General features: G+C 44.0%; 1 protein-coding gene across 1 annotated transcript in view; it reads left to right on the forward strand.

The window, feature by feature from the left end:
* The first annotated feature begins 9,369 nt into the window (after positions 1-9,369).
* The window catches only part of Cpm (carboxypeptidase M), a 58,162-nt gene continuing 53,745 nt past the window's right edge, over positions 9,370-13,786 (forward strand). Inside the window, exons 1-2 of the mRNA XM_076920307.1 lie at positions 9,370-9,421; positions 9,624-9,786. Of these exons, the coding sequence (XP_076776422.1) occupies positions 9,627-9,786 (160 nt within the window). The 5' untranslated portion in view covers positions 9,370-9,421; positions 9,624-9,626. The remainder of the gene's footprint in view (positions 9,422-9,623; positions 9,787-13,786) is intronic.

Consider the following 13,786-nt stretch of genomic DNA (forward strand, 5'->3'; position numbering starts at 1 on the left):
TGGGCTTGGGTTTTAAGACCCTTGTTCTAGCTGCCTGGGAGCCAGTCTTCTGTTTGCATTCAGAACAAGATGTAGAACTCTCAGCCCCTCCTGCACCATGTCTACCTGGACACTGCCATGTTCCTGCCTTGATGATGATGGACTGAACCTCTAAACCTGTAAGCTCCAATTAAATGTTGTCCTTACAGGAGTTAGTTGCCTTGGTCATGGTGTCTGTTCAACAACAGTAAACCCTATTTAAGACAATAGGAAACAGTGCCTGGAGTGAAAGCTCACCTATGTGCCTGTAATCGTTGAAGAGGTGATTCTCTAAACGTTATACACAAATGGCTCCCAAGCAAACACAAAGAAATATCATTACTAGTCGCTGGGAAATCTAATTAAAGCCACAAGGAGAGCCAGGCTTGATGGCTCACACCTGTAATCCACATACTGGGGAAGCAGAAGCAGAGGATATGCGAATGTGAAGCTAGCCTGGGCTACATAGCAAAATGGCTCCCCCATCTCAACAAACTAAAGTGTAAAGAGTAGCCCTGTGTGGTAGTGTATACCTAGAAAGTCAGCGCTCAGGAGGCTGAGGCAGGAGGATCTAACGTTTGAGGCCAGTCTAGAATACATATCAAGGCCTGCTCTCCCGACCCCCATGCTCACAATGTTAATAAAAGGAAAATGGTCAGGAGTGGGGTAGAGAAGGAGGAGGGGTATACACAAATTCCAGCTGTGTGGGAATCCTATGTATTTTCTACTCCATGTTTTCACAAACCTGGAATTGCTCTAAAAATGTCAGTTATTTCATTTAAATGAGACCAAAGCAAAGAAAAAAAGTGAATGCAAAATAAAATAAAGACATCAAAAACTAGAAGAAAGTTCACATTAGTGAATAAATAAAAAGAACTGGATAAGGAAACTGTTTTTCAAGAAGAAAAATACAGGCAGCGAGGCAGCTGGCGGGGGGGAAAAGGCGCTTGCCGTAGAGCCCGATGTCCTGAGTTCCATCCCCAGGGCCCACGGGTGAAAGGAAGGAGAGAATCAACTCTTAGAAGTTCTCTTTTCACCTTCACACGTGTGCCATCACACACACACACATACACACACACACACACACACACACACACACACACAAATAAATAAATAATAATTAAAGTTCTGAAAGGAAAAATACTAAGCATGAAAAAATCGAAAAATCAGAAAAAATGAGCAAAAAATAAATAAACTATTTTTAGCAAAATTAAAAAAAAAAACTTCATTGGTACATACATATGTGCAAGCACACATGAGTGTATATGCACCATGGTGCACATGGGAAAGACAGAAGACAACTTGTGGTAGGTGATCTCCTTCCACTCACTGTGTGATTCCCGGGGATCAAACTCAGGTCGTCAGGCTGGCAAGTGCCTTTAAATTACATCCATCTCACCAGCCTCAAATCAACTTTTTTTTTTTTTAAAAAAAAAGAATGGGCTCTCACTATGTAGCCCTGGCTGCTCTTGAACTCACAGAGCTATGCCTGCCTTTGCCTTGGTAATATCAAGATTAAAGCTTGTCCCCTGAATAAACTGTTCTTAAGAGGGACAAGAAATGATCACTAAGAAAATTATTCCATTTAAAATGATGAGATTCCATTTTCACCTGTGAACTTGGCAAAGACTAAGGCACTCTCAGATATCATGACTAAGGACTATAAATTGGGATGATTGATGGTTTAAAAAAAACAAAAAAAACAAAATGCCAGACTTAGAAAACAAAGTATGATCACTTACTTTGTACTTCCATGCTAAGGCATAACCTAAGAAATTCACAGGGGAGCAGCTGAGCCAAGAAAACTCAACTTTGGTTTGCTAGTTGCCTTAGTTAGGGTTTCCATTGCGGTGAAGAGACACCATGACCAAGACAACTCAGATAAAGGTAAACACTTAATTGGGGCTGGCTTATTCTTTCAGAGGTTCAGTCCATTATCATCACGGCAGGAAGCATGGCAGCATGCAGTGGTGCTGGAGAAGAAGCTGAGAGTTCTGTGTCTGGATGGAAGGCAACCAGGAGAGACTGTCTTCCATGCAGCTAGGAGGAGGGACTCAAAGCCCACCCCCACAGTGACACACTTCCTTCAAGGAGGCCACACCTTTTTTACCAGGGACATATCTCCTAATAGTGTCACTCCTTGTGAGCCAAGTGTTCAAAAACATTGAAACCACTACATTAGTCAATACTGATTTGTACATTTTATATGTAAAAATGTTAACATATCCATCCAGTAGAGATATAACTAAGATGCACCCCATCAATGAGAATGGTTTTAGTTCTGTAAAAGAAGACAGCACCAGGGGTTGTGGTTATTTATCCGAAGGACATGAGTCAGCTTATCAATTATTTAATTAAATTGTTTATCCATTATTAAGAATGATTTTAATATAATATTTTTATTATAATTCCATTTTAAATTAGAAATAATTAATGCTGTGTGTGTGTGTGTTCAGAGGGAGCACGCAAATATCATGGTGCACATGAGGAAGTCCGAGGACAGACACCTTTCCAGGTGTGATTTCTCCTCTGCTATCTTGTTTGAGGCGAGCTTTCTTTAGTTTCTGCTGCTGTGCTGTGCACTCCAAGCTAGACTGGTCACACAAGCTTCCCGGGAGTTCTCTTGGTCTGGTCAGTCTGTAGGAGCTGAACTTACAGATGTTCACCACTGCATCTGGCTTGTGAATTGAGCTCCAGAGATCAAATGTGGGTCATCGGGCTTCTGCAATTAGTGCTTTTACCTGGTGAGCCATCTCCCTGGCTCCGTTATGCCCTCCTATAGCCTTATGCCTTATATCCACACCCTCTCATATCCTTAAGTCTTTTATCCACGCCTTGCTATCCTTGAAGTGACTTCAGTAACTAATCAAAATAAAAGTTTGACCTGTTCTTACTCTGTGCTTGCCTGAGAAGTATTAACAGTTCTATTTGTAAAGATTTCTTTTATTCATGTGTTTGTTGTGTGTGTGTGTGTGTGTATGTGTGTGTGCACACGCGCGCAGGTGTATACAGAGGCCAGAAGTGGGCATTGGATCTCTTGGAGCTGGAGACACAGGCATTTGGAAGGTACCCAGTGTGGGTGCTTGGAATCCAAGCTCTGAGAGAGTAGTGAGCCCTCTCTCTGCAGCCTCAGCCTTTCACAGTTTGAAAATAATTTGCTATTTTAAAGGTATAAAATTTGTCTCAAATACTTCACATCTTTAAAATGTTTGTGCTTCCTTTACCTAGAAATTCCACATTAAGGAAATAAAGATGAGCTCCAAGAAGGCCACCTGCTGTCCTGTGTGTGATAATGAAATTCCAGCCCGAAGTGTCCTTGTTGACCCCTGATTTGTCTCTACAGGCTCTAGAACGGCTGGTTCCGAGCAAGGCAAAACTTCTTAAGCATCTCTATTTGCTTCTAGTTATATTTTCTTGTGACACCTTCAAAAGGCTGTAAAGATCACCAGTGCGATGGCCCAGCAGGGAAAGGAGTTTGTCACCAAACCCAATGACCCGAGTTCAATCCCCAGAAACCACTTGATTAAAGGTGAGAACTGGAACTGACTCCTGCAATTTCCCTCTGAACTCTGCATGTGTAAGCCTACATACATACACATTTATGTACACATATATACACACATACATTTACATACACACCTACATACCTATACACACACATAAACACACACATACACTTACATACACACACATCTACACACATACCTACATACCTAAATACACATACATACCTACACACTTACACATACACTTACATATACACACATCTACACACATCCCTACACACCTACACATACACACACACATACAGTTACATATATCCCACACACATACATACAGATACACACACACCTACATACATCACACACACATGCACACCACACACACATACACCTACACAGACAAACACAGACACACTTGCAACTTACATACACACATACCTACACACACACACATGCCTACACACACATACACACACACCTACACATATACCACACAAACACATACACACACATACACATCTACACAAACACACCTACACACACACACACGCATACACACACCTACAGAAACACACCTACACACACACACAGACACAAAATAATTAAAAAATAATTAAATGTAAAACAGAGGAAGGAAAGGAGGAAGGGAGGAGGGGAAGAAGGGAGAGAGGGAGGAAGGGAGAGAAGGAGGGGGGGGGGAGAAAGGAGGGAGAAGAAGGGAGGAGAGGGAAGTCACAAAGTCTATCCACACTGTTCTTTTCTTTCTTGTCAGCATCTGCTGGGCTGTTTAACCCCTGGCTGTGGTTTTTCTCTCTGCTCCAATTCCTGCTGCTATTTCGGGGGCTTCAGTGTCCTCAGCATGAACTCTCCAACACCTTAGCTTGTCAGTTCCTTACTATCCCATTTTTCCAGTGACCTTTTACTTCCTCTCCAGTCCTGTGACTCACGCCAGTGACATTTAGATGTCATCTTCATTCGGATCTGTTCATCTCTAGAGCTTCTGTGCTTTCTGCTCAGCTTTGATTCGATGTTTACAAATTCTGCTCTTTTCAATTAAAAGAAGTAAAATTTTGTTGTGAGAAAAAAAAAAGTTGTTCAGAAAAATACATCATTAAAAAAAAAAAAAAGGTCAGTGGGGTGGTTTAGTGAATAGAGGGACTTGCTGCTAAGTCCAATGCTGACCTCGGTTCAATCCCTAGGCTCTATGTGGTGGAAGGATAGCAAGAACTCTTTGCCAGTTGTCTTTTGATCTCCACAAGCGTCGTGGGCATACATACACACCCGTACACAAATAAATGCAAATAACTGTTTTTGTTTTCTTTTCAAAGAACATAAGTTAAGACACAGCAACCTAAGAACCACAATTCAGCTTGCCTGAAAACCGCTCAGCATTTTGCTAGGACTGGTTTACTATCTATTGTACCTCCAAAGTCCCTACATTCTACTTTGACCATCTGTCTTTTCCCACTGAATGATCTGTCTTCCCAAGTTAATAAGTCAAAACTATATCCTCATTATTATGTCTGAAAAATAATTTGCACAGCAGTACTAATATTCTTCCCCTGACTTAGGATGCTTCAACCCTAGTATGACTGACGTTTCCAGCTGGATGGTTCTTTGCTGAGGCAGATGGTGCTGCACACTATAGAGCAGCAGTTCCCAACCTTTGGGTCATGACCCCTTTGGGGATGTCAAACAATCCTTTCATAGGTCTCACCTAAGACCATTGGAAAACACAAATATTTACATTAAAATTAATAACAGTAACAAAATTATAGTTATGAAGTATCAACAAAATAATGTTATGGTTGTGTGTCACCACAACACAAGGAACTGTATTAAAGGGTCAAAGCATTAGGAAGGTTGAGGACCACTGCTAGAGAGACTTCAACAGCAACCCTTCCATGCCCACTGCCTCAGGATGAGATGCCACAAACACTTTCCCCAAATCATAATCATCAAAAATGGCTCATGGCATTGTGAAGGATGTCTGTGGGAAATATTGCCCCAGAGAAAGTCACTGATGGCGGCAGCCTGCTTGTGTTAGACGGTTAGGTATTATTCACTGTTTCATGACTTGAAAACAACACTCATTTGGAAACTTTAACATTCACAGTAAATACAACACATTTCAAAATTCCCTTTAGAGGAGAAACGGCACACTGGAAACTTTGTTGTCTTTTCTCTGGCAGCCCTCCCAGCAAGTGTAACTGTTTGTAATGCAACTGAAAGAACACACATACCCTTTCTCCAGACCCTATCCACCTCCTGGCATTGCCAATCTTTTTCAAATCATGACCACTGATTAGCAAAACAAAACATTACCTTTCCCTTTAAATATGTATGCAACTCTTTGCTAGCTAAGTTGGTAACATTCACTCTGTTTATTGGATATTTATATTGCTGCTCTAGGACCTGCCTATTAATGTCGGTTGCCCACTCTTGATTTTGTAAGAGCTGTTAATTCTGTCTTCGGGTCTATCAACCAGCCTTTGTTGCTATGAGAAAACATCCAAGAAAAGAAACTTATAGGTAGAAAGATTTATTTGGGTTCAAAGGTTCAAAGGTTTCAGGCCATAGACTCTGTGGTGAGGCGGATCACCATGGAAACATAACAGAACAAAGACACTCACCTCTTTAGAGGCAGGAGGCAGAGAGTGAGCAGAAAAGGCTAGAAACAAGATACATCCTCGAAAGTCATGTGCCCAGTGACCTATTTCCCCCTCCTCTACTAGGTTCTCATCATATTGAAATAGTGCCACCAATTATTCACACACAATGGGTCAGTCAATCACTGATGTCAGCCATCACGATCCAATAATCTTCCAAAAACCCCAGCTGCAAACACTGCTACTTATAGTAGCCTTCAACACAGGCACCTGTGCAGACATTCATAAGTAAACCGTATCATCTGGCTTGTCTTTTTTTTTTTTTTTTCTTGTAAACTTTACACCAGATTTACCCATACAGAAACCACATGCTATTGTGCTGCCAAGTTGTCAGCCATTAGACTATGGTTTACTTTAAACTTTTCATCATAAGAAAAGTTGCCTTGCTTGGTCTTCCTTTAGGTTCCCTTAACAATTGGAGCGAAGTAGGGGGATGGGGGGTTGCTGTCTCTCACTCTGTTGCCTGCCATTGGACCCCCTTCTCCTAACTGGACTGCCTGGTTGGGCCTCAGTGGGAGAGGATGTGCTTAGTCCTGTTGGGACTGGATGTCCCAGGGCAGGGTGGTCCTCAAGGGGGGTGGGGAAGAGAAGGAAAGGGGTTAAGGGATTTGTAAGGGTGGGACTGGGGGAAAAGGAGGGAGGGAGCTACAATCGGGATGTAAAGTGAATAAATAAATGGAAAAAAAGAAAGATTGCCCCTGAAACCTAAATTTGAGGGGCTCCCCCCTCTATCAAGCTTATTTTTCTTCTTCTGCAGTTCTCATACTCTTGCATTGAGCCCTCTCTCCCTCTCTCTCTCCCTCTCTCTTCCTGTCTTCTTCTTGAGCAGTGCATCTCACACTCGAATGTAGGATGGATCTCTGGAACTCTGCTAAGGCTTGCAATGGGGCAAGAGATCCAGAATTTTTGTATGCTCCAGGAGACATCAATGTCCTTAGATCACACTTAAGGTCACTATGTGCTAAACCTTCAGAACCTCAGCTCTCTGATTCCCTACCCAGTCCTTTTTGCCTGGTGTCAACTTCCAGAGAAGCAACCACAGCTTTTCCCCAGACTAGGGTGAGCAATCTGTCTCAGTACTGACAAAGCCATCATCTCTCAGTTTCTCGCCACAGAGCCTCTACAGCAGTGGTCCTCAACCTTCTCAATGCTGGGACCGTTAAATACAGTTCCTCATGTTGTGGTGACCCCCACCCATAAAACTATTTCGTTGCTACTTCCTAACTGTAATTTCGCTACCTTTGTGAAATGTAATTGCAAAGATCTGACATGAGACCCCAGTGCAAGGGCTGTTCACAACCAGTAGGTTAAGAAGTGTTGTGCTCCAGGAAGTGACACCCCTTCCATTTATTTCTGCATCAGTCTGTGATCTCTAGTGAGGAGATTCTTCACTTTGCTCATCTCCTTCCTGTCCTACATAGTAACTGCATAAATTCTCAGTGGCTGTCCTCAAGCCACGCCCCTCTCCTGTCCTTTCAGCTCTGTCCACCCATGAGCAGGGAAAGAAGAAGCTGTCCCAAGCCCGTGGTGGCACTTACATTTAGCACAGCAACAGCTACGTTCGAAAATGCAAGCACTGGCTATATTAAGGTTTCCCAATCATCAGAAAATTCTCCTTAAAGATGTACTAATTAAGCCGGGTTTATTTAATTGAACACCTTATGGCTCTAACGATGTGCCCACCAACCTTATTCAAGGCGTTAAAATGACTTCCATTTTACACCTAGCATAGTGAATTCCCATAGCCCTGGGGTCAGAGGAAGGGCTTGCTGCCTGGAATCACAGGAGGCCTTGAAGGTCCCCCCAGAACTCATAACCTAACATCATCTGTATTTGTAAGTGAGGACAGGCAGTCCTTCACCCCAGGCTCCCCATTCTGTGCCCCTGGCCAAAAAACTCCAGAGCAGTGTTTCTCAACCTTCCTAATGCTGCAACCCTTTGTTACAGTTCCTCATGTTGTGGTGACCCTCCCCCCAACCATAAAACTATTTCGTTGTGACTTCACTGTAATTTTGCTACTGTTATAAAACGCAAAGTAAATATCTGTTATTCGGGATATCTGATATGCGGCCCCTGTGAGAGTCAGTTGATCCTCAAGGGGTCTTGACCCATAGGCTTAGAACCACCCGCAGCTCTAAAACATTACTTTTATTTGTAGAATGTATGTGCACCGTGAGGGGCGGTGCAGCAAAGATCCCAGTGTGCCTGCGGAGGTCAGAGGACAACTTTGTGGAGTCTGCTCTCTCCTACCTTTACTTGGGTTCTGAGACTGGAAATTCGGTGGCCAGATTCACAAGTGTCTTTTACCCTCTCAGCCATCGCTCCTATCCTCAAGGGCCCTTCTAAGAATAACTCCCTCCTTTTGTGCACTGGGAAGAAAATTCCATCCCCTCAATTTGGGATGGTCCCTGTCGTCACTATTTTAAAAATCTGTTCAAGATGAGTTATAACAAATCGGTAGCTTTCCGAGTTTGTTTGCACCAGACCCTTGCAGGAGTCGGTATTTCCTTAACAGTGTATGTAAACCCATGGGACAGAGAGACTGTGTATGTGTGGCGCCCTTTAGAACATTATGGCCCCTTGTCACGAACCAATTCTCGCCAGTCATGGTCTGTGTTCTGTTTAATGCAAACACAGCCCACCCCCTCCTCCCAGAAAGCAGAATTTTAGGAAGAAGCACCGGAACTGGCCTGAGGGCTATGGAGCAGCGACGACAGCGGCTCTGCTTTTGTCCTGCGAGGTGGTCACAAACTTAACTCTGATTCAGTCAGATGCTATCTACTAGACACTTCTGTTGGACAGGTTCCTGTACCGCGCACTTGGCACGTAAAGCTCACACGCACGTTCTCTCTTGAAAGCTCCCCGGCTTCCCTAGTTGCAGCACAGGGCTGAAAACCTGGCCCGGCTTGGACTCCAGGCGGCCCGCCCACCGCCCACCGTAGGCACCGTCTGCGCAGCGTTCCCGGGGCCGCGGTGGCGGAGGCCAGGCCACGTCCAACAATGGCTCGAACAGGTCACGCCCCACCGCCCACCAGGCAGGCTCGCTGTCCTCAATACCCTGCAGGGCGTGTTGTCCCGGGAGCCAGGGCGGAGACCCCGCCCCCGGGGCGGGCGCGGCGCGGAGTGGGCGTGTCGGTGGGCGGGGCGTCCCGGGCCCGCCCCTCTGTCCGGGCTATAACTCCTCGAAGCGCCCAGCGCTTGCTGGCGGGCGGAGACGCGCGCCTGGCACTGGTGAGACGGGGCGTGCGGAAGGGTGCTGCTGCGGGGACTCGGGCGGGCTGTGGGGCTCCAGTGGGACCACCTTTACCTGACCTCTCAGAGGAGGGAGCGTGGAGCTCAGGTGGCCCCGAGGGCGGGGAGGACTCCGGGCTGACGGTGCCCGCGCTTACCCGGAGCGGACCTCAGCTGCTCACTCCTTCTCCTCCATCTCTAGGACATGGACCGCGCGCGCCTGTGGCTGGGGCTTCTGCTGCCCGTGGTGGCCGCCCTGGATTTCCAATACCACCACCAGGAAGGGATGGAGGCGTTCCTAAAGAGCGTGGCTCAGAACTACAGTTCAATCACGCACTTGCACAGCATCGGGAAATCTGTGAGAGGTAAGTGGCCTCCTGCGCACGTCCCCCAACTCTCAACCCGCGTTCAAAAGTAAGTTGAATGGCAACTTCTGGTCCCCTGTTGGTGAGGTTCCCCGGACACGCAGGTAAAGCATACCTTGCCCAGTCAGTGGTTTTTTGCTTTTGTTTGTTGTTTTTGCTTTTGGGTTTGGGGTTTGGGATTTTGTGTTTGTTTTATTTTGTTTTGTTTTTCAATTTTGTTAGATCAGGAGAGTGGTAAGAGGAACTGTATGTATACACTTAGTCTTCTGTGTTATTGCCTCTGGGGATCGGAAGGACATTATTTATCTGAGAGGTGTATTTTCATTCCTTTTTAGGGTAAACATCTCCCTCAGTTTCCCTTTTTGTTGGCTTCCTTGCATACTGGTTGTGACTGTTAACTACAGTTTCCTCAGGTCCTTTTAAAACTAGACAATGCCATACTTTTGTGGAGTTCTATGCATGTGTGATAAACCCTATGGCTTAAAGTTATGAGAAAAGGCGGGTCTATATCTAAAGGCTGTTTTTTGAAGGCTACAACTGCTTGGTAGTGAGACCCAACGAATGATGTCCTTAGCATTTTCAAGTGTATCACTTAGTCTGCTTTAATTTTGAAACTATGTATTCTTCGTGGAGGGAGCAGATGGGGATCAAAGAAACTATAAGGATTGTGGTCAAGTTACCTAGATGGCTATTCTATCCATCTATCTCTCTATCCGTCTATCCATCCATCCATCCATCCATCTCCTGGAGATAAAACTCAGGACATCATTTGTGTTCCACAAACATTGTAACATTAACCTAGTCTACTAGCCATAGAGGGTGAAGTTTTAGCCAGGACTGGCATCTGATCATTTTGGGTGGGACAAATACGTTTAGCAGCTATCACCATTTCTTCATCTTTTGTTACTACACTGATTCTCGCAAAAGTGGTTGCCAGAAAACTTAGTGCTTGACATAAAAGAGTCATAAAAGTTCATGCAGTTTGGCTCAGCTGTGGAGGTTGTGTTCAAATTCTTTTTTTTTTTTTTGGGTTTTTCAAGACAGGGTTTCTCTGTGTAGTCCTGGCTGTCCTGGAACTCACTCTGTAGACCAGGCTGGCCTCGAACTCAGAAATCGCCTGCCTCTGCCTCCCAAGTGCTGGGATTAAAGGTGTGCGCCACCACCGCCCGGCTGTGTTCCAATTCTTACCCTGCAGTTTTAGCACTGATCTTTTGACTCGGCTGGGAGTCTCATAATCACCTTACTAAGTAATCAATCACTTCTCATAATGGTTAATCCCATGGCTCTTGTATTATAGAATATTAAAATGCATTTAAAAAAAAACTCTTGGACTGTGTAATACACGCTTTATTTTTGAAGCAGCATTGCCAGAGTTGGTGTCAGAAATAATCTGAAATCATCTGGTCGCCACAAGCCCCAACTATAGAGGTTATGTGAAAAATTATATCCTGAATCAGCATATAGATTGAAGCTCTTAATATATCCCAGGGGATAGAGTAGAACAAATATAAAAGATTTAAGAATACTAATGAATATAAAAGAAATGTACAACACAACTAGCTTGCTGTTATTTTGTAACTACCAAGGTGATGGGATGCTCTTGGTCCAGGTACCACATGGCTTGTGTGTTTTTGTGTCTTCAAACACAAGGTTCTTGTGACAGATGTGTGGGACTGTCCGAATGTGAGCCACCTACTCACCTGAACTCAAACCTCGGGAAGACTGAGAGACAGTAGACTTACTTGACCATTGTTTTTAACCTTGTATGCGCTTCAGTGGTTAAAGGATGAGGGACTGTGATGTAAGAAATAAATGCTGGCACCAGCAGCCAGATATTTACGCTGCATATGCACCTCTAAGTAATTACTTGGATTAGGAAAAAGTCCCAAATCTACTGTTAGGTTCCAGGGTAGGTTAAACTGTACACCTGTGATTGACACCCACTTGCCAAGGTACCCCTGAATTTCAGTGTGATAACTGAGGTGTGATGATTCTTGATGCTGCGCTTTTCCACTGGATAAGAAATTTTCCCTGGACATTTGCCCTCTGGTGTAAGGTATGTGTACTTAGCACACAGGATTTACCCTGGTTGTCTTTATTTACTTTCTTCTGCTGTTTATGGGCAGCCTCACCCCGACGAGAGAATAATGGCTAACTGTGCAAATGCGTCTGGAGTTTTGCGAGTCTCATCGTGTTTCCATTACTGTAATTATGAATTCTACTCCCTTCCCCACTTCACATTATTTTATTATTTATTTTTAGGAAATATGATTTGGACTACTAACGAATTCTCTTGACTTTATATTCTGACTATGTGTGTTTTGTCAATCATTCCCCATGTTGACACATTGGAATACTTTCTGATTCTGTTATAAATGATGATATAAATCCATTGATACATATTTTACATACTTCTATTATAATTGTGGATTTTTTAAAAAGATTATTTAATTTTGTTCTATGTGTGTTTTGCCTGAATGTATGTATTGGTATACATGCATGCTTTGCCTACAGAATCCAAAGAGAGCCATCATATCCCATGGAACTGAGGTTTCAACAATAGCAGTCTCCATGTGGGTGCTGGGAACTGAACGTAGGTCCTCTGGAGAAGCAGCCAGTGTTCTTAACCAGTGAGCCATCTTTCCAGCCCTGAACTTTTATTTAAAAAAAAAAAATTGAAACCTACACATTTGAGAACAAATGTACTTTTTAACTTATATTTAGACATAGTAGATGAACTATATTTGACTCTAGGCTTTGAAGGCATTGTTTGTTTGTTTGTTTGTTTGTTTGTTTTTAGTGACAGGGTTTCTCTGTATAGCCCTGGCTGTCCTGGAACTCACTCAAGGCCAGGCTGGCCTTGAACTCAGAAATCCACCTGCCTCTGCCTCCCAAGTGCTGAGATTAAAGACATGTGCCACCACTGCCAGGCAAAGGCATTCTTTTTATTTTTATTTTTTTTTTTGGTTTTTCGAGACAGGGTTTCTCTGTGTAGTCCTGGCTGTCCTGGAACTCACTCTGTAGACCAGGCTGGCCTCGAACTAAGCAATCCACCTGTCTCTGCCTCCCAAGTGCTGGGATTAAAGGTGTGTGCCCACTCGGCAGGCAAAGGCATTCTTAAAACTTGTTGACATGGTGTAGAAAAATCTTAGGTAAAACAAGAAAAGTAGTACCAAGTGTGCCAAGGCACAATATTCACTATATGGTGTGTGTGTGTGTGAGTGTGAGTGTGTGTGTGTGTGTGTGTGTGTGTGTGTGAGTGTGAGTGTGTGTGTGTGTGAGTGTGAGTGTGTGTGTGTGTGTGTGTGTGTGTGTGTATGTGTGTGTGCGCGTGAGTGCACACAGAGGCCAGAGGTGAACACTAAGTGTCTTCCTTTATTGCTTGCCACCTTATGTTTGAGACACGAGACACGGTCTTTCATTGAAGTTGAAGCTCGCCTCTTTGGCAAGACTAACTGCCAATGAGCCCAGGGACCCTCCTGTCTCTGCCTACAGGATGGGGTTACTTTTGCAGGGCACCACACACAGCTTTTCATATGTGCCTTCTAAAGATAAGTTACTGGGCTTCTGAGATGGCTCGACCAGTAACTACACTTACTGCCAAGCCTGACCCGACAGTTTGATTCCTGAGGCTCACATGATGGAAGGAGAGAATCCATATATGTTGTCTTTTGACTTCCACATATGTGCTGTGTGGTATGCATGGACCGAATACAAATTTAAAAAAAAAAAAATAAAAATTTTTAATTATATTGGTTTTATTCTCAAAAAAAAAAAAAAAAGCCCTGTATATTAAGGGGGAAAACATCTAAGATATGGCTTATGATATCACTGCAGTGGGTTTTTGTTCTGGTTGGAACACAAAGAGGACTTTCCTTCTCCGGTTTGTTTCTTCAGGAACTTAACCTCCATAGGTCAGCTGGAGCTTGCGCACCTTCTCAGGTGTTCGGAAATCTCCCCAGAATTGGCTTAGATTCTTGCTTCCACGGGGCAGAGAGTG

Source organism: Arvicanthis niloticus, chromosome 22, assembly GCF_011762505.2.
Source record: "Arvicanthis niloticus isolate mArvNil1 chromosome 22, mArvNil1.pat.X, whole genome shotgun sequence".
NCBI lineage: Eukaryota > Metazoa > Chordata > Mammalia > Rodentia > Muridae > Arvicanthis > Arvicanthis niloticus.